Here is a 19,213-nt window from a genome sequence, read left to right on the forward strand (position 1 = left end):
CCAGTCTGATTTTTAGGTTATGTACAAAAACTTAGTCAGTGTAGGCCTATGTATGTGCTGGAGGTCTGATAGTACAATGTGCTACAGTACATGTGCACGATCAATCAAGTACAGTACATACGAGTACATGCATGTACATGTACAGTACCCATGTAGTGACTAGTGCAGGTCACTCTGCCTCTTCTGGATATGGTGCACCATAGGCCTATATTGTACATGTACCTCAGCAATTTTGAGTCGTTAAGATTTATTACATTGTACACCACCATGTACATGGCTCTCAAACTGTAATTAAGTCAACAATAAAGAAATCTAATTTTGAGCACAACTTTAAATGAAATGAAAATGGAAGTTTTTTGTCATGATTTTAGTGGGAATTGCATGTTCCTGTACATTGAACATGTTGCAATAGTTTACTGTACATGTACATGTAGGTGAGAAAGTTAAGTCACCAAGTGCACGGTTTAAATTAACTTTGTGCCATTTTGTAACCAATTGGAATCTAGGCCCAAAGTAGACCCTGGGAACAAGGATGAAATGTAACCTTTCTAATACGTAATGCTGGAAGTCAGGGCAATGAACCACTTATGAAATTCTTCAAACACTCAGACGTCAGATTGTTTGTCAGAGATCTTAAATTTTGTGGGAGGATGTCCAAGGAGAGAGATGTTTTGCAAGTTTTGTGTCCAGGCTGTTGTGCACGAAATTCCCTTCTCCTCTCGGCCTTTCCGTCCGGACGGCAGCTGAATACGATCTGCATCTGAAGTGTCGCCCACGTGGTGTTGATTGCATTCCATTAACGGTTCCTCTTGGAGAGGCATCTTTGAGTACCGGGGTTGAGCTGCAGATGGAATAGACAGACGGTGGGGCTGACGTCTCCGGTCCTTCTCACCCACCTTGCCAAATTGAATCAGTTGTCTCGCACATCTTGCAACACAGTAGGGACGCGCGCTTTTTGATGTGAAAACCGTCATAAATGTCAGCCTCGCGGGTTCATAGAAAAGGTCCGGTCCCTCACCCCAGGACGGCGCGACCCAGTTTATATCGTCTACAGAGTGCAGAGCCGTTAATCTAGGTTTTTCTTCAAAACAAACCCCGGTGGCATCTTGCTTTTCGTCTCCATTCCCAAAGTGATGGCACTGTTTACGAACCGATATTCAGATAAATGTCTTGACTTCTGTGATTTATTCCTTGGAGAGGCAGCGAGGAAAAAAGAATGAGCGCTCTCTGGCAGCTTGCATGCATCACAATCAGCGTGTTGTTATTTACTTAAAATGTCGGTGTCTCCAATGCTACAATAATGAAAAAGGGCCAAATGATTTGATTCTGGCAGAATCTTTCTTGGGTTTTTTTGGCCTTTGACAAAAATTTTGTTGGGATCAAATGTCGGGTCCTCTGATTTTTTTATTTGTCCATTTCAGGTCACTGTAGTCAGCCATTTGCAGCAGTTCTTGTACTTATTTACATTGCAAGCTCCATAAATTAAACTGCTTGATAAACACATCACTGTTTTTGTGTAATGGGGTACAAAAGGGCAGAAAAATACAAGGTTCAGTTTGTATAATCTGGCTTCCATTTCAACTTCTGAAAATTTAAATACATGTACAATTGTACATACATTGTAGACTGTGAATATTTTCATTGAAGCGTGTGCCAAGGGAAGATCGGGGGGAGGCAACTTTTCTTTTCAATAATAAGAGAAAGGTATTTTTTTGCTGGGGGATTTCATTTTTTCTTCGTCCCCAAAACAAAAGCCCCAAAATGTGGCCTCGCCCCTCAGAGAGACCATAAAGCGTTTCATGAAAAAAAAATCCCATATTTTGATCCCTCCAAAACAAGTTTGCCCTCCTCCCCCCCTTAATTTGTAATTTTTTTTCTGTTCAGGATCCACCCTTGAATTGTGTAAATGTTGTATTCCAAAACGAATATCATTAAAATAAAGAAGCTTGATTACTTGCGTATAATGCCCACTGGGCTTTCATCTCATCCCCAACCCTTAGATCCGCTCCTTCCCATGGAAAGTAAGACAATAACGCAGCTCTAATCCCACAAGTGGCTCTGAAAAAAATCCAGAAAAAAGCACCAGAAGAGTTGTGGCATTCACCGGGGCTGGAGTGGTTGCTAATAAAGACATGCCCGAGGTCCTTCCAGAGATAATGGAGAACTGGCCTCTGCCAAAGTGACGGCTGGGACATGTGCCTGCACTGCATCCGTGGCTGTTTAAAGAGACCATGGGAGGCGAATTTTTTTTACTCAGACACCGAAGCAAGCAAAATATTGACAGGAAAAAAGGAGGGAGAGTGTGCTTACTCGGGGAACAAACACTGAGCTGATACAGGACAACTGTTAAAATTGTGCAGCAGAATCCCCTTAGCGATGGGAGAGTAAAATTCAACAGTCACTATCCACTGCGAGCGGGAACAAAAGAAGGCGTGCCCTTAAGTACGAACTCAGGGCGTAGGCATGCACGATTATGCGCATTTGACGCGGAGCATGCTGAGTACATGTATGCACAGCAAATTTATTCTGGAATGTTTGGTTTTTGCATGCAGGCTGAATGCTTGCAAGAACCCAGTCGGAAAACTTTGTACCAGTCTGTCTGTGTTTCGCCGATGAGGGTGCACTTCACTCAGGGTGGATAGCTACTGGTACCATGGGTCTGACACCCATTCAATGATTTGTGCACATTCAGATGAAAATACGCTATGTGTGGTCCAAGCCATACATTTACAAAAACAGTTCATGCACATATTTTGTTTTCCCCGTAATAGAGGTCTCAAGAGTAATCTGATACATGTGCATATATGTACCTGCTCAAGGAAATAACTCTAAAATGCCACCCCCCAAAAAAATTACTATATACATGTATAGTGTCTGCAGAATCTGCATAATCACGCTTAATATTGAAACCTGCATTTTGAATAAGGAACTTGTCTTCCAAAAGAAAAGAAAACGATGTGGGAAAAAGTTTTGTGAATTGCATTTAAGGAACAATCTTGATTGAGTTTTGTGGCATCCGTAGAAGCCTAGAAGAGAGCAAAAAAAATTCATCTAAAACCTTGGAAAAAGAGGCAGGGAAATGCCACAGAATTGGATGCTTATTAAATAGTTTCTTCATACTCCCTGAAGATATTTTCTTTTCAAAGTTGGGTTACATCTGAGTTAGTTACTAACACCCCCCAGGTCACTCTTTTTTTCAGCGACATCCGTATTATTTCCCTCCAACAGCAGCTTTATTTGTGAAAAATACCCCCAATTGAAAAGTGAGTCACAGGTGTCGGGTCATGTCAGAGCCTCTGACATGCAGAACCACATTATGCCCTCAGCCTTGTTTGGTTCATTGAAGACTGTTTTTGTAGAATTAGATACCTTCAAGCAATAAACACAAGCATTCTAGATTGGCGTCTAACATCTTGACAAGTTGGACTGCCCACGATGAGGTCATCAGGCTCTAGATTCCTTTCTTTCCGTCAGTCCACATCACTTGTCTTTGCCATGTATTTTCTCCATCGCCAGTGTATGCCACGACTCTGGAATTATATGCAACACCTTGCAGCCATATTTAATGCAGTTTTCTGATGTCTCTCTCTTTAAGGTGGACAGCATCATGACCACACTCAGACAGTCCTTCAACGTGGCTTTACAGAAGAGCAAACTGCATGTGATATGCGGAACGTGCCCCATGCACCAACTGCACAAGCTCTGCCAGACTATTGAAGGTAGGCTTACGGAGACTTGCAAACATGCAGTTACGATAATCAAAATCATACGGACATCTGCTTCCATTTATTTACATGTGGCACCACAGAAGGGTTTTTCAAGTGCACTCTCTAGATTTGCAATTTCTCAAGTGTTGACAAGGCCTAAAAGCCAAACTTAAACTTTGTGGAAATCTGTTGTTTTTACACAATCAAAACTTCTTTGTTTTTCGTGCACATGTATTTCCATGCAGTGTTTATGCCTGATGATAGTGTTTATGCCTGATGATCAGGTGAATTTAATCAAAACTTATGTACTTTCAAGAATTTGTAAATCCCCTATCTGCCTTGTCTGAAAGTATGAAATCAGATCAGAACTTAAGACTGTGTGTACATTTTGGCCAGGAACACTGTAATACTCCAAGCGAGCATTCCATCAGATAAAAAATTATACCAAGTTTATGCGCTACCTTTGAAATTTGCTGAATCCTTATTTATTGAAAAAAAAATTACATGTGGATCATTTTATACATTTTGTTTCAAAAGACTTTGTAACTGTCCTGTTTGCAAAAAATGTTGTATTTTGTTTAAATCATTTGCAAGAACGCTATCGGATTACTTCACAATGAAACAAATTGCTTATACGATTTTGCAAAAAAGGACATACAGTGTACATGTATTTGTGTAGTGCATTTTCATATTTGCACACTTGAAGTGTATAGCATCAGAGCCCGCATTTAGAAACAGAGCCATATGGTTCTTGAACAGGAAGAAAACAGATCACCGTCAACGACGGAGACGGGACATCATCAAGGAGCCTGTGGAATCTTGTAGTTTCCCATCCCCATGCCGCTCGATGAAGACGGCGGAAGATTTGCCAGTTTATTTACCCAGTCCCAAAGTGTCAGACAGAATATTGGAACAGGAGGATGCGTTCACAGATCCCTGAGCTGCCAAGTGCCGGGCCCATGTCTCTGTAGATTCAGTGCCTGTTTGGATACAGTATACACACAGATATCGGCCATCGTGTCAAGTCAACAGTGGCAGGGGCTGATAGGTCATTAAGTCTGTTATATTTACTCCTCCCCCCCCCATCTTTCTGCTCTTTCAATTTCAGGCCAACCCCCAGAGAAGGCGCACACTGTTTTGCTTAAGCAGCTGGATACTCTGAGTGATTCTGAACGCATTGCCGTGATAACCAAAACAAAGGTATATTGCCGCACTTAAGTGTTCTAAAGCTTTTACTGCGTGGTCTGTATTACATTTTTCATCCCATTTTGGTTTTTTGTTTTGCATTTTCAGTAGAAAGAATATTCAGAGCTCGTCATTTTGCAACATCAGTGAAATTCTATTACAAAGCACGAGGGTGAAAATGTTGGTGTTTATGTTGATACCCAAAGATTTTTCTTGGGCCTCATCATTTCAAAAGTAATACTCTCGAGTTGTTACTCAAGTTCGGTCACAATTGGAAATACCAATTAGGTTTCAGTTACCACCAATACAGGGATTGCACATCACAGTTTTTCAGTGGTTCCATGCCATGTGAAAGGAGTGGTCACCGAGTACCAAGTGCAAGGGGTCTACTAATGTATAAAGCAAAGGCTAAGTGATACAATGAATTAGATTCTTGAGTAAAATTGACTGGATGCAGGAAAAAAAGAGTCAAGGATCAATTAATAAAAACTGAAAGGAATGATAAAAAAACAGCATATCTGGTACTGGTAGGTAACCAATTTATAATTTCCCCCATATTTTATTTATTTAAATCCTGTCATTGTTGGAACTACCAAAAAAAAGACAGTTGAAATTGAGTTTAGAATTTTTTTCCCCGACAGCAACTTGTATGTCTGAAGTACAGAAAAGTATACATGTACCAAGCCATCCACTGATTTTGACACTGCTCGCAAATGTTTTGGCTATGGCTATTGGTAACACACATGTCTATGGGATGCGGATGCCAGTGGCTTCCACCAGTGCCTGTGTAAATTCCCAGCAGTAGCCACTATTTTTGGACACCGCCACATATCCAACATGGACCTCTTTTTAAAATAACTGAAATTGTTCCACACCAGCTTGTCCATCAGGCATGGTATCGCATTCTTCCTCATTTGTTTATATACATGCACCGGTATTCATTTCAGGAGGCCAAGGCAACCAGTGCTCAGGAAGCCAATGAGATTATCATGAGCCAGCTGATAGCAATCTGTGAGCAGCAGCAGAACTCCCACATCCACAACAGCGACACAGAGGCTGGAGGGGAACCCCCCTCCTCGAGTCCCATGCAGGTACTCGTACCCCCCACCAGACTAAAGTATTCATCCTGATCATTGTTTTCTCTAAAAATCCTTCAAAATCTCCAGTGTTCTGCGGGTAGCCTGGAATCGATGGCATCGGTTCCGATTTTAATTGCTCAAATTTGAACTTTGAAGGGTTATCTAGGCCGTTGTAAAATGGATTTAATCCTCCTCAGTCCCTGCAAAATTCTCTTAAAACCTCCAGTTTTGAATGACAACATTGAGTCCTTTTGGGTAGCGACATCACATTGTTGACTTTTATTTTAGACAAATAAACACATGCTTATCCATTCTTGGTGTCCATAATACCCTCCCTGGTGACAGAAAGGGAAGCTGGTGTGACAGTACATTTATTACACCGTTGGCCCCAGCATATCGACCAAAATACACTATATAGTTGTAAAAACACTTTGCATCCTCGGTCTGTCTATGCCAATTGCACATGTACAACCATTTACATGTAGTCTGTCTCAACAAGTCTGTGAGATGCTTGTTGAAGAAACCTTCCTCTCATGTTCACAACTCTTACGTGTAATCTTGTTGTCAAATTTGGCAAGTCCTTGCCTCTTGCAGGTGGGAAACATACATTATGTAGAAAACTCATAAACTTTGAAGTGATCATGATGTAAATTTTTTATTGACTCACCCAGGAGCGAAAATTGCCCAGCAAGGGCTCATGTACGGAAACAGCGGAGGGCAAGGTCGGTGCATTCAAGAAGGCCAAGAAATCACTGGCCTCCTCCTTTGAGAATCTGCTGTCCAGAGTAAGTTAAAATCAGTTGCCAGATTGATGTATTTGCTTGACAAAAATGGGTTACCAGTGAAAATGTAGAGGAATGTTTTACTGCCCGGCATAGATAACAAAACCTGGTCAGTAATATATTCTACTAAGCACTTGCAAAAGTTGTGCCCCTGTGTGGCCTTGCCCCATCGAAAGGTACCGTACCATCGGTCATTAACCACTTGTACAGCAGAAACTTAATGTATGGCAATTGAGGAGGTAAAAAATATGCATGTTATATTGCTCTTGGGTCAGAATATACAGTATAGGTCTGGTGCGCCGTAATCGTTCAACTCATCTAAACATCAGCACCGATGACTTGCCCTTGCCTTATACTCTGTAAGCCTCGGGCTCGGATTGACATCAACAGGCTTCTGCCATGAGACATGCAATCGAAATCAAAGAGAAAGTCTTCCATAGTTCAACCATGATGCAATACTGAGAGGCATAAGCAACCTGCCGTACCAGAAATACCGTAACACAAATCTTGAATGGAAAGACAGAAATGGTGTATATTTTTGCATGATTTATGTGTGTCATTTGTTGTGTGTCATCATGTGCTTCGGTGCTGTTTGTATAACGTTTTTAGTATTTATTTACATGTAGTAAGGATTTATTTATTTCTTGATATTTCAATTGTAGAATTTTTCAACATTGAGAATTTTTTTTGACCATCAGTTTTTAGCTCTTAGTGCTCAGCAAATGAACTGTATGTGCGCATTCAGGTGAAATATTTCCTTTTTGACAAGGAAAGAAATATTTCTAAGGTTATTTAGAGTGTTGCCCATTTGCTTCGGCAACTACAGCATGTTAAAAATCCAGGATGCTTTCAGCAGTACGTACCGAGTAATAAATGCTTTGACTATTAAAGACTGGTTAAATTTAGAAGGGATTTGCTAGGGAACAGAGTATTTGTTGATCGCTGTTTATGAAATTCTACTGACTTATTTCTTCATGTGTGTCACATCCGATAGAATTCAATGCGAGGCCTTCCCTTTTAATGTCATCCATCCCATTACTCCATTGATGTCCCTAGTGCTGTCATGCACCCTCACATCCATTTGGAGTTTTCATTATTTATCATGTCTTGGATACTGCTGGTCTTGAATGATCACATTTCTGGTCAGCAGCCGCTGGTTACCTGATGTACATGTACAAGCCCGTACAAATTGCCCTCAAGTACAACCAAGTTCCCTGTTAATTGCTCACGCACGCTGCCTTGTGGGTACCAGGCACGTGCCCCGGCGACTGCACTGTAGTCTCCCAGTCTCCAGCCTGGTGCAGGGAAGCACACATTAATCAAACTGTGAGGGTTAATGTACAATGTGGGAGCCCATGCTGTTGGTTTTGTTATTTTGCAGAAGAAAAAAAATTCCACGGAGGAGCCAGGAAGCTTTGTAAACTCGGGCTACAGGAGCAGACAAGGCACCATGGACTCTGTCAATAGTGTAAGAGTACAACACACAGGAACTGGTTTAGACCAGAGAGGCACACCAAGAAAAAATAAGAGTTTGTCATTGTAGTTATTAACCCTCCTATGCTGAAGTCACTCTTTGGGTCATTTGGTGAACACCTCAAAGAAGCACAGCTGTGTTGTGTTGTGCACTGCACCAACAGTCCCTCACAGGAATATCAGATTGCACTTTTGTGCTGCCCAATAACTGTGCTTCACTGTTTCATGTGCATAATTGTGCAGTAAACCAAATGCAGTGAAGAGGACTGCACAAAAGACCCTGGGTCATTTTGTGCTGGCAATCTACTGTGTACACACTGAACCTGTGCATGTTTGAGTTCCATATAGAAAATACATGCTCACCAGTGACTGTGGGCATTGGTGCACATTTGTGCTGTAAAACCAAAGGAGGATTAAGCACTGCATAAGTTCGGCACATTCATTTTCCACTAGCCATTATGAGCACTGTCCAACGTACTTAACTGTCTACAGTAAATGAACAGTAAATAGAGGAATGTCTCTGTCAGGGTTTCACATGAATAACCTGTGGATTTTATCAAGGATGAGGTATTTTGGATGTACCTTTGAAGACTTGGGAGTCCTCGGTCATAGGTTATCTTGAAAATTATTGCTGTTTTTTTAATCAAATGTCCATATGCATGTACATGTGCAGCGGAGACAATACTGATATAACATTTTTGTGCAAGTATGGAAGTCACGGAGGTGAGAGGTGAGAAAAGTAACACTGTAGCCAGTTGGAACTTCCCTCAAATGATTTGGTATACATTTTTTTCCACAATCAATTTTTTTCCCCAGGATTCATCACTTAAAGAATCACCCCGGGATTCTCCTATCCCCATGGCTGGCACCAGCTCCACCCAGCCCAACCCACCCATCCCCATTGTCACCTCCTCGACCCCCAACGCCGCTGCCACCACGCCACCCTCCAAGCCCATTGTGGTGGACATCCCCACCCCGCCCCCGAGTGAGGACAAGCCCAGCCGGCCCAGCCCCATCCTCTGCAAGCAGGACAGCCTGCCGGAGCCCATGTTTTCGCCCACTGTCCGGCCCCGCAGCAAGACCCTGGGTGACACCCCCTCGCCCTCGCCCAAGACTCCGCCCCCAGACAGCCGCTTTCAGTACATGAACACCAACAGCGTCGCCAACCAGGTGAACCAGAAGCCAACGCAGATGCAGAAGATGCCTCTTGGAAGGTTGGTCTTGTTATAATTTTGTTTCATTTTGCTTCATGTTCATGCGATGGTGCATGTGCAAATTACAGTATATTTATAAGTGAACTTGAAGACAAGGAACGAATGTTCAGGAGTAGAGGTGGGAGGAAAACCCTGGACAACTGTTTCAGGAAGAACTTACAGAATCAGGTAGGCACTGAAAAATTCAATTCACAGACCGCCTCAGATGGAATTCAAACCACAGGTCGCAGGAGTGGGAGGTGAACAAAGTACCACTACACCAACCCGATTCCCCTTCAATTTTTGAAATTCTGAGAAGGTTTAAAATTCAACTATTACCTCCCCATGGATTTATCTTGGAACTTTACCAAATCTTAGAATATCTTCTACTATGTAGGACACTGATTCTTGAACTTTATCAATCCTCATCGAAAAAAGTGTACCTGGATGTTACCTTCCGCAATCCTTGAAAATCCTCCAAAAGTTTGGTGTGGATTTTGGACTATGTAAGAGGGAAAGACCCTGCTCTAAACTCTTTTCATTGGACCAGTGAGCCTGAAAGATGACTCAATAGTAAGCCCCAAGCTGGACCAAGAGCGGGTGCGATTTCCCTAGCAACGCAGGCTCCTTTGGTAGGAACTGCACCTCACTGATTCATGAACAAGTACAGTAGCATCGCTGCCAATAAAATGAGCACTCCCAACCAGTACGGCTCTTCTCTACCTGTGAGAGGGTGTCTCTGCTGAAGGGATTGTAAAAATAAGTACAAATTCAGGCGGGGTCATATGAAATCCAACAAAAACCCCAATTTGACATTAATCGGCATCACTGCAATACCTCCTTTGCTACCCTAGAACCACCAGTGCATTCTATGATGACAGGCCACGCACCCTGTCCCTGAGCCCATTCAGCCCCCACCCAGCGGCATCCATGGGGCGCCGAATGTCTTGGAGGCAACAGATTTTCAACCGAGTGGTCACGCCCATCGCAGAATCCAAACTTGGCCAAGGTTAGAGAACTTTAGCCTCACTGTGTTTATAAAGTTGACTCTAATCCATTCCAACCTTGCTGAATGCAACAGAATGTGATTACTTTTCAGTCCTTGCTCTTGAGTCAGTGGAAACAAGATTATTGTGAGGGATCCTTACACAGGTCCACAGGAAGTGAATAGATTTTGACAATAAAATTGCTTACATACACGTTTCAGTGTGACCAAGTTTGTTTTTGTTTTTGTTTTTTGCTTTCTGTTTTAACAGAATTACCAGAAGAGGATTCAGAAGATGTCTTTGAAGGAGACGGCATTCCGAAGATCCGAGGTCTGGAAAGACAGGAAAGCCTGACCCGGCCTAAGCGGTTCGCCACGAAGGAACAGATCCGGGAACTCTGGAGGAAAGCCATCCGTGAGCAGATCCTGCTGATCCGCATGGACAAGGAGAATAGGAACCTTCAAGGTGAGACACCAGTCCCCTCTAAAATAAACATGTAACTCCTGGGGCTTGGCTCTGTCCAGATCAAGTGACTGTGGCTGGGTGTAATGCATGTCTATAGGAAGTTCCTGCAACCACAAAGCCAGTGGCTTCTGTAAACACCTGTGTAATACCTAGCCATAGCCACAACTTTCGGACATGTCCCTCAGTTGCTACAAAAACTTCTGAACTGTTCAAAATGAACCACTATCAAGTTGCACTGGCATGTTCTTTGTGCCTTTATTTTGAAGAGTCATCATGTCCCATGTAAAGTAATAGTTCTCAGAGCAGCCCTCCATCCTTTAAACAGAAAGAGGAAGGGAAGAATACAGTAGAAGTTAAAGGACTAGGCTCAGTGTCTTGACATGATATGAATTTCAGTGAAAAGCATTTGACAACTACATGTAATGCTGCTTAGTGTTTAACACTGCTGTAGTCGAGACCACCACAAGACCAGACATAAGACCATGCATAAGACCAGTCACAAGACCAGACACAAGATCATGCACAAGACCAGTCACAGGTAACAGGGTGAACAATGACAAAGGAATAATTTTGTTGCAATCCATTGGGATAGCTTGTGTTTTTTTGTGCTGGTCTTGTGTGGTCTTATGGCAGTCTGTAATAGTCTGGACTACAACACTGGCGTATAACATTGTCCAGCCTAGCACCAGCCCCTCCCCCCATCTTTACTAAATTTCTCTGGCTGTTGAAGTTCAGTGATGTTATTCTCTGTAACACTCCTGAAATGGAAACCCCCTTGTTTTGCTCCTGGTGCTGTCCACAATTTTGTCTCAAGGTGGAGGAAAATGCACTGTATTGTCTTCCCATCTTTCCTCCGCAGCACGCCAAGATGCGGCCCAAGAGAAGCGCATCAAGCTGGACTACGAGGAGATCACGCCCTGCCTCAAGGAGGTGACAGTGACGTGGGAGAAGATCCTGAGCAGGCCCAATCGCAGCAGCATCCGACTGAGCAAAGAGGAGGTCAACGACACCTTCAAGCAAGGTAAAGGGGAGAAGATGCTGGACCTCACCCACAGGTCTTGGAAGGGTGTGGGTTTGCTCAAACAAGCCCCGCTGGCAACCAATAGAGAGAGTTAAGGTAGATACTTTTACTTTAAAGCTGTGGTTGCTGTGCATGTTCAGCATTAAAGGCATTAGGAATTAGAAATCTAATTAAAGGTTTTAAAAGAATGTAATAGTATTCAGAACTAAGTGTGTTGAAGGACTCACGTTGAAGGAACAATTGCCTGAGATTGGTAAGTAAATAAGCAAAGTTAACTTAGGATCTTGATGTCGGGATATCCCCTTCATTTGAGGACTGAATTATTTGTCAGGTTTTCTCCTTCCAAAGCCCCATAAATCACGACATAGTCAGTTTCGTTGTCTCCATGCTTGCATGCTTGTATTGAATGCTTCTTTAAAGTGCCCAAATGCATGCTCGTCACAAGTCTAAGAACACAAGAGTGGCTCCACTGCAGTGACGAGCTCGGTAGACTCAATAATGTATTTTTCTCCACAACTGCCTGTTTTGTCAACTCGAAGGCATTCCCAAGACCAGGCGAGGGGAGATCTGGCAGTTCATCTGTGAGCAGCAGAAACTCAACGGCCTGACCAACGGCAACGTCCCCCAGCACGAGCCCTACAAGGAACTGCTGAAGGAGCTCACCATACACCAGCACGCTATCCTCATTGACTTGGGTAGGTGTCACAGCCCGAGAAAGTATTCAATATCAACCACGTGTATTTCGGCATGACACAACCTGATTACATCTTTGTCTTGCAATTTAGTGAAAGCTCATCAGATCTTTAAAGGGTTTAGAAATGACCTAACAAAGAAGCGGATTTCAGACATTTTTTAGTTAAGTTCATCACTAGTCCTTGTAAGTCCTAACAAGTCATCAATGTCAGGTAAAGTTACACTATCCAAGTGAAGTCTGGTACAGGCTGCAGAAGGACACGTATTATATTTCAGTAACCAAATGACTCATTTTAATTCATGACGTCTTGTCATGAAAATTACAATAACTTAATTATCGAGGAATTTGTTTTGTGAACAATGTAAGTTATGATGTATTGTCTAACATAGGTACAATGTACGATGGACTGCTTTATGGAGTCGCCCTGTATAAAGAACGTGCGACTTCACATTAATGTGATATTAATCTTTGCGTTACTTGTTTCAGGGCGGACTTTTCCCACTCATCCCTACTTTGCCAACCCACTCGGCCGTGGCCAGCTGTCGCTCTTCAACCTTCTCAAGGCCTACTCCTTGCTGGACACGGATGTGGGCTACTGCCAAGGGCTCAGCTTTGTCGCAGGGGTCTTGCTGATGCATGTAGGTGGATTGCTCATGGCAGTTTTTAAAATCTTGACCCAATTGAGAATTCTTGTAACCTAAGTTGGAATGGGCGGATTGTATTTTCTTGTACGCAAAGCTGCAGTTTGATAGCAAGTTTAACCGCTTGACGCCGGATGACGTGTAAAACACCATGGAGGATGTGTACACTTGCTGAAGAATTCTGTTTTCATTTCCGCGGTTGATGTATTAACGCGTTGTGCTTGATTGGGTCAAAGCACAATTGCAAGGTTGAAGAATTGCGGGTAAAATACCCGCCCCCGTAGCTATTGGAGGTAAGATAAACCGTCATTAGCAAACTGATGCAAACTAAGCAAACTGATGTACCCCTGATCTGATCTGCCACTTTTGTTTGGTTTTCTATGACTGTGCATATAAGACAAAGGACACTGTAAGTTGGAAACTTATTTTCAAGGAAATGCCAGGCTTTCTTTGGTATCAGGAATTTTTATTCATGTAAAACTGGCTCTGTTTTTTGTTGTTATGTTGGTACTCAAGGAATGCATTGTTTTCATTTTCCCACATTTTTCATTCTCTCAAAGGTAACCTGCGGTGTTTGTTTGTGATTTGGGTATGGAGAATGGGGGTCTGATATGTCCTCTCGACTTTTTTTTTCAAATTGGCAAGCATATGTCCGTGCTTGTGTTACACAAGTTCAGTGCATTCAAACAAAATCTTTGAAACTGATCATCATTTGAAACCTGCAAACAACGGTGTTGTAGTCGAGTCCATCACGATTCTGTTTACAGATGTGGTCATACGGTAACAGGACGAGCAGTGACAAAGCAGTTCTTTTTGAATTAACAATTCTTTGGAATAGCTTGTGACATGGCTTGAGACTGGACAACTTTGTGAGGACTTTCAGAAACATGTGAGGACTTATGGCGGACTTGGCTACAACACCCTTTAGCAAAGCCACTTTATAGCAGCATGCATTTTAAAATATGACAAGCATGAGGCTGGTGCATTCCAATATCTTAAAATGTGGGTCAAAATATGCAAAAACATTTCAAAACACGAAAGGAAGCACAGTGCAAGCACTGCCTTGTACATGATTTCACTTAGATTTTGCATGTTGGAATTTGCGGTGCTAACGAGGACGCATGTACACAAACAAATGGGCATTTTACTTCTTCATTTTTGAGTACATCAAGAAACCTTTTCAATGTGAAACATCCCTTGATGTTGTCAGCACAGCATTCAGGCATGAATGCATGTTGTACACATACACATAAGGATTCCCTCACATGTTTCATTTATTATGTGCATCTTTATAAATGTTTATTGGAAATTATTTTTTGGTATAAATAATCTTTCTAAATTGAGACATTTCCTTATTTCACTGGCAGATGGACGAAGAGCAGTCGTTTGAAATGCTGGTGTTTCTGATGTACTCTCTGGGCTTCCGTAGGCAATACAAGCCGGACATGATAGCACTTCAGGTTAGCCAGTCAACAAGTAATGGTGTTGGGAAGAGAGCCAGGTTACAGTGACACGATCAGAATGTACTTTCCCGACAGAAAGGGTCGCGCGAACTGCACGGTCTGCCTGACCGTCTTTTAAGGAATGGCATTCTGTGCCAAGAAAAGTACCAGTAACACTGGTCTGTTGAAGTGTTAAACTGTGGATTATAAGCTGTTCAGGATAGTTGCTGCTCAGCATGAGTCACCCTTAATTGAAACATTTGGCATTTGGAATTGGCGGTTGCCCGCAGTTGTTTTGTTTTACATTTTTTGTTCAAGTTGTTTGCAACTGAAAAATAGAGTTTGGAAGACTTGTATCCACAACAAAACACGCGCGATGACGTTAAAAAAGTGTTATCGACATTTGTTACGATTCCTTGTTAAGGATATGTAACGACTACACAGAAGTTAAAGTCGATGTATGTTCTTTTTAGTGTTTTGAATTTTGGTTTGCATTTGATTTAATTTGATTTGATTTGATTTGATTAAATTCAGATCCTGATCTACAAGCCTTCACTTATCCTTCATGACTTCTACATTTGAACCATGTTTTGATTTGATTCAGTTTGAATTGACTTGACATGATTTGATTTGATTTCATTTGATCAAATTCAGATCCAGATGTACCAGTTGTCTCGTCTCCTCCATGATTTCCATAAGCGTCTCTACGACCATCTTGAGCAGAACGAGATCAGCCCGTCCCTCTATGCTGCTCCCTGGTTTCTCACTCTGTTTGCCTCACAGTTTCCCCTGGGGTTTGTGGCCAAGGTTTTTGGTAAGATTTCAACGACAAATGGATACAAATGTGTTAGATTGCAATAGAAAAAAGAAAAGAAACAAGATAATTCAGTTGCGACTTTTCAACTCATTTTTGTCGATGTATTTGCAACCGAGGTATACTAATTTAACAGAATACCTATAACGTAAGATGAGATAATTTATGGATGCTGACTGGAATAACCTGACCTGAATATTTGACTTGAATATTTGACTTGCAAACTGTAAGGATGGAAAACAGACGTTTCTCTCTCGTTTGTTCATCAGGGGTAATATTTGTATGGAGTTTACCTTCATGGTGTTCTTGCACATTGCAGTCAATATAGACCACAAAATATGGGTGTTTTAAAGGGTGCCTTTAAGCACACGTGCACTGGGGTGTGGGGCCGTGATCAGCCCTTTGGTTATTTTTCTGTGGATGTGTCATTCTCCGCAGATCTCGCCCCTTTATTCATTTGTGCTCCCATAACTGTACACACTTTATCATGGACAAGTCAGAAAAAGTTCAAAGAAGTGGTCATTGTGCTTGTTCAAGTTAAAGAACGATTTATGTGACGTGATTGTTATGTGAGACATACTTATATTGAAGTGTGGCATGGAAAGGGCTCCATTTGGAGTATTTAGAACAATCCTCTTTCGTGCACTGGAGGACTTAAAGAATTCATTTCCAAGAGAATACGTACACTGCTGTAAGTGCGGATTTTTTTGTTCTCAAGTCTGAGCACAGAACTTCTGTTCACTCTTGTGCGACCCCATCAGTGCCAGAAGAACTGAGCCAGACGCCCAAAATCAATTGTCTGCGACAGTAAGCTGGAACAAGGCTTCCACTGACTGTGTGTATGGTCATCCCATTTGCAGAGTGGACGTTAAGTTTATAAGCAACCAAAGCACTCATTGTACAGCTCCTGAATAGTCACTGAATGATCATCGAGTCTTCTCATCACGTGTTCTTGTGCACTGCTAACTCTGCATTTATCGTAGCATCGCCTAATAACAGATGAAATGGAAGTCTGTGGTAGCATTTTAGCAGTCTGTATTAGGAAGTAGCACATGCAACAGCCTTACTCATTCAGAATAGATGTCAATACCAGCTGGTTCTCTGAACTCCCTCCCGAATGGACACGGTGTTTCTGTTTCAGTACTCGTATCATTTCCTTCTTTGGTGCATCACTGCCCATGCGTGCAGCCATTACTGTCTGCATGTCTGTATTTTCACATTGAAAGCAGGCACTGGACACTTCAAATCAAATTAATCAGCAGTAGGTTCAGCTGTCAAAACTTTATTTATCGAGAGTCCTGCTTCAATTAATATTTGGTGTCCTCGTCATGGGGTCGCGTCGGAATGATGCCTGCTGGCTATTGCTTGCATTTTCAGGGCTGTCCGTGTGACCTCAACCATTCAGAAAAAAAAAATTCATAGCATAAATTGTCCATTGAAGTTCATTAAGTTTGATTGTAAGTGCTTATCGCTCTATGTTGGCCAGGTCGCCGTGTTAACGATATATAAACCGTACAGATCATAACTCATAACCTACGCTGGCAATATTTCTATAAGTTCCTTTAATGGAAAAACAAGCCACTAGCCAAAGTGCCATGCCCTGTGTATCCCTCGTACATGTAACTGGTTTATAACCTACCTTTGGGAAGCACATAGATTTACTCAGTGATAATTTATTCACGGCAGCTTTGTGAAACCAAAACCACTACAAACTAACAATGGTTTTCGTTTTGTGTCGTCCTTTTTTTTTTAGACCTGATCTTCCTGCAAGGGTTTGATGTGATCTTCAAAGTGGCTCTGATCGTCCTGGGCAGTCACGAGGAGCTGTTGCTGCACTGCGATGGCTTTGAGGCCATCATAGAGTTCCTGAAGGACACGCTGCCGACACTGGGAATCATCCAGATGGAGAACGTCATCAATAAGGTAAAGATGACACTGAATTTCAGTCACTTGAATAACAAATGAAACACGTAATCTTATTCACCGTGTAGAACAGTCAGGTTTGTTAAAACTGGTGTGAATATAGCTGTTACCAGGACTTTCTCCCTTAAGGCAATTTCACTGACCCACGTGGCCTATATATCTGCCATTGGTGTAGCCAAAGATGGAAGATGCCACATATTGTATTTACACTGTAGAAAAGCCTTCAATGCTTTGTAGAAGGCAAAGTGTGAGAACCAATTTGAGCCAACATCAAGTACTTGAAATGTAATGTGCATTGCACAAGTGGTGATCATTATGCTATCCATGAAAGATTTTGTGGTTGTTTTTGCAAAAATGACCCCAGGGCACTTGTCACGTGGACAATGTGTGATGAATAAGAGGTTAATCTCGTTAACAGCCGAGGCTGATTTGAAAAAAAATGAGAAGGGCTCGGGCATCATGTGCCACCTGGCACTGTTCAGAACGTGTTCAATTAATATCGCTGTGCTGAAAAACCTTTCTGCATCACACACATACAGTTGTATTTTAAATGTAATTTACATCTATCGACATGTTCATTAAAATAACAGGCTTCCTCCTTCTGGCTTCCTTCCTTTACTCTTCATTGCTTGGTTTCAGTTTGTTCCTTTTTGTTTTGTTATTTTTACCTTTGGTAAGGTGGTGAATACTAAAAGGTCAATGGAAAGCGACTTGCATTGTTTGCAAAAATGTGTACAGTGAGTCAGCGAAAAGGTGTTTTCAATAAAGGCATAAGTTTTTCTTTCTCTTTGACTGACCACTCAATGAGAAAAAAGGAAATGTTGTGCTGTGCCCGAAAGGCCATGTTTTTTTTAAGGGCATTGTTTTTGCACTGTCAGTTGCTTAACTCTGAATCGCATTTCCCTGAACCGTCCTCCAGGCATACCAACTAGACATATCCAAGGAGCTGCACGCCTACGAGGTGGAGTACCACATGCTGCAGGAGGAGATGGCGCCCTCGCCTGTCCACCAGCGCACTCAGCCCCCGGCGACCGACATCCATAAGCTGGAGACGGCCAACCGCAACCTGCGGCGGCACAACAGTGAGCTGCTGGAGCAGCTGCAGTCGGCACACACCACCATCCACAGCCAGGAGGCCACCATACACAACCTGAGGGTGAGTTGTTGCTGCAGTCATTTACATGGGCTCTCTGTTTAGGCCATTCCAAGCGAATAGCAACTGAGCTATTATCATCTTCGGTTTAAGGCTGTTATCAGTCTGTTTTCGGTTGGCCTGCTCTGGTGCTATGGCTCTTAGAAATTGCTGTGAACATAGAAATTGGCTGAACAGATGCATCTTGGTCTAGTGGTTATGTCATCTGAATCACGTGTAGCTGTATAGTATTAGTTTATTGTGGGGAGTCAAATTCTGAGAGGATACTTCATGTTCTTGAGCAGGACGATTTACTGCAATTGCCCCCTCTTTACCTCTTTTAGGTTTGTGGGTGTTGGTGTGGGTGGAGCATAAATTGCTCTGATGACGATCTGCTTCAAAGCATTTTTCTCACTAGATGATATTTTCTTCTTAGCTGCTCTGTGGAATTTGGCCTGTTAGCTAGGTAGAGCAGAATGGTGCAGTAAGGATTACAAAATCTCAACAGTGATAGGGCCTATTTCTGACTCGGTAGTCGATAGACAAGCCGCACACTTGGAGGCATGGGCACAAGGGTGCCTGCCTGGTGCAGCTTTTCATTCCCTGCAACGGCTCCAGTTTTCTTTCAGCCCAGCGCGCACAAATTTTGAAACTGCGCACTTTCTGAGGACTTCAT

At 42.5% G+C, this 19,213-nt stretch overlaps 1 protein-coding gene across 1 annotated transcript in view; it reads left to right on the forward strand.

The window, feature by feature from the left end:
- tbc1d4 (TBC1 domain family member 4) overlaps window positions 1-19,213 on the forward strand; it is a 45,660-nt gene that overhangs the window by 21,081 nt on the left and 5,366 nt on the right. Inside the window, exons 4-18 of the mRNA XM_022228757.2 lie at window positions 3,596-3,719; window positions 4,816-4,907; window positions 5,840-5,983; window positions 6,643-6,756; window positions 8,135-8,221; window positions 9,043-9,440; window positions 10,274-10,428; window positions 10,676-10,870; window positions 11,730-11,891; window positions 12,431-12,586; window positions 13,072-13,223; window positions 14,594-14,686; window positions 15,323-15,482; window positions 17,236-17,405; window positions 18,325-18,561. Of these exons, the coding sequence (XP_022084449.2) occupies window positions 3,596-3,719; window positions 4,816-4,907; window positions 5,840-5,983; window positions 6,643-6,756; window positions 8,135-8,221; window positions 9,043-9,440; window positions 10,274-10,428; window positions 10,676-10,870; window positions 11,730-11,891; window positions 12,431-12,586; window positions 13,072-13,223; window positions 14,594-14,686; window positions 15,323-15,482; window positions 17,236-17,405; window positions 18,325-18,561 (2,439 nt within the window). The remainder of the gene's footprint in view (window positions 1-3,595; window positions 3,720-4,815; window positions 4,908-5,839; window positions 5,984-6,642; window positions 6,757-8,134; window positions 8,222-9,042; window positions 9,441-10,273; window positions 10,429-10,675; window positions 10,871-11,729; window positions 11,892-12,430; window positions 12,587-13,071; window positions 13,224-14,593; window positions 14,687-15,322; window positions 15,483-17,235; window positions 17,406-18,324; window positions 18,562-19,213) is intronic.

Source organism: Acanthaster planci, linkage group LG02 (genome assembly GCF_054643075.1).
Source record: "Acanthaster planci isolate LZ-2023a linkage group LG02, COTS_SCS, whole genome shotgun sequence".
Lineage (NCBI taxonomy): Eukaryota > Metazoa > Echinodermata > Asteroidea > Valvatida > Acanthasteridae > Acanthaster > Acanthaster planci.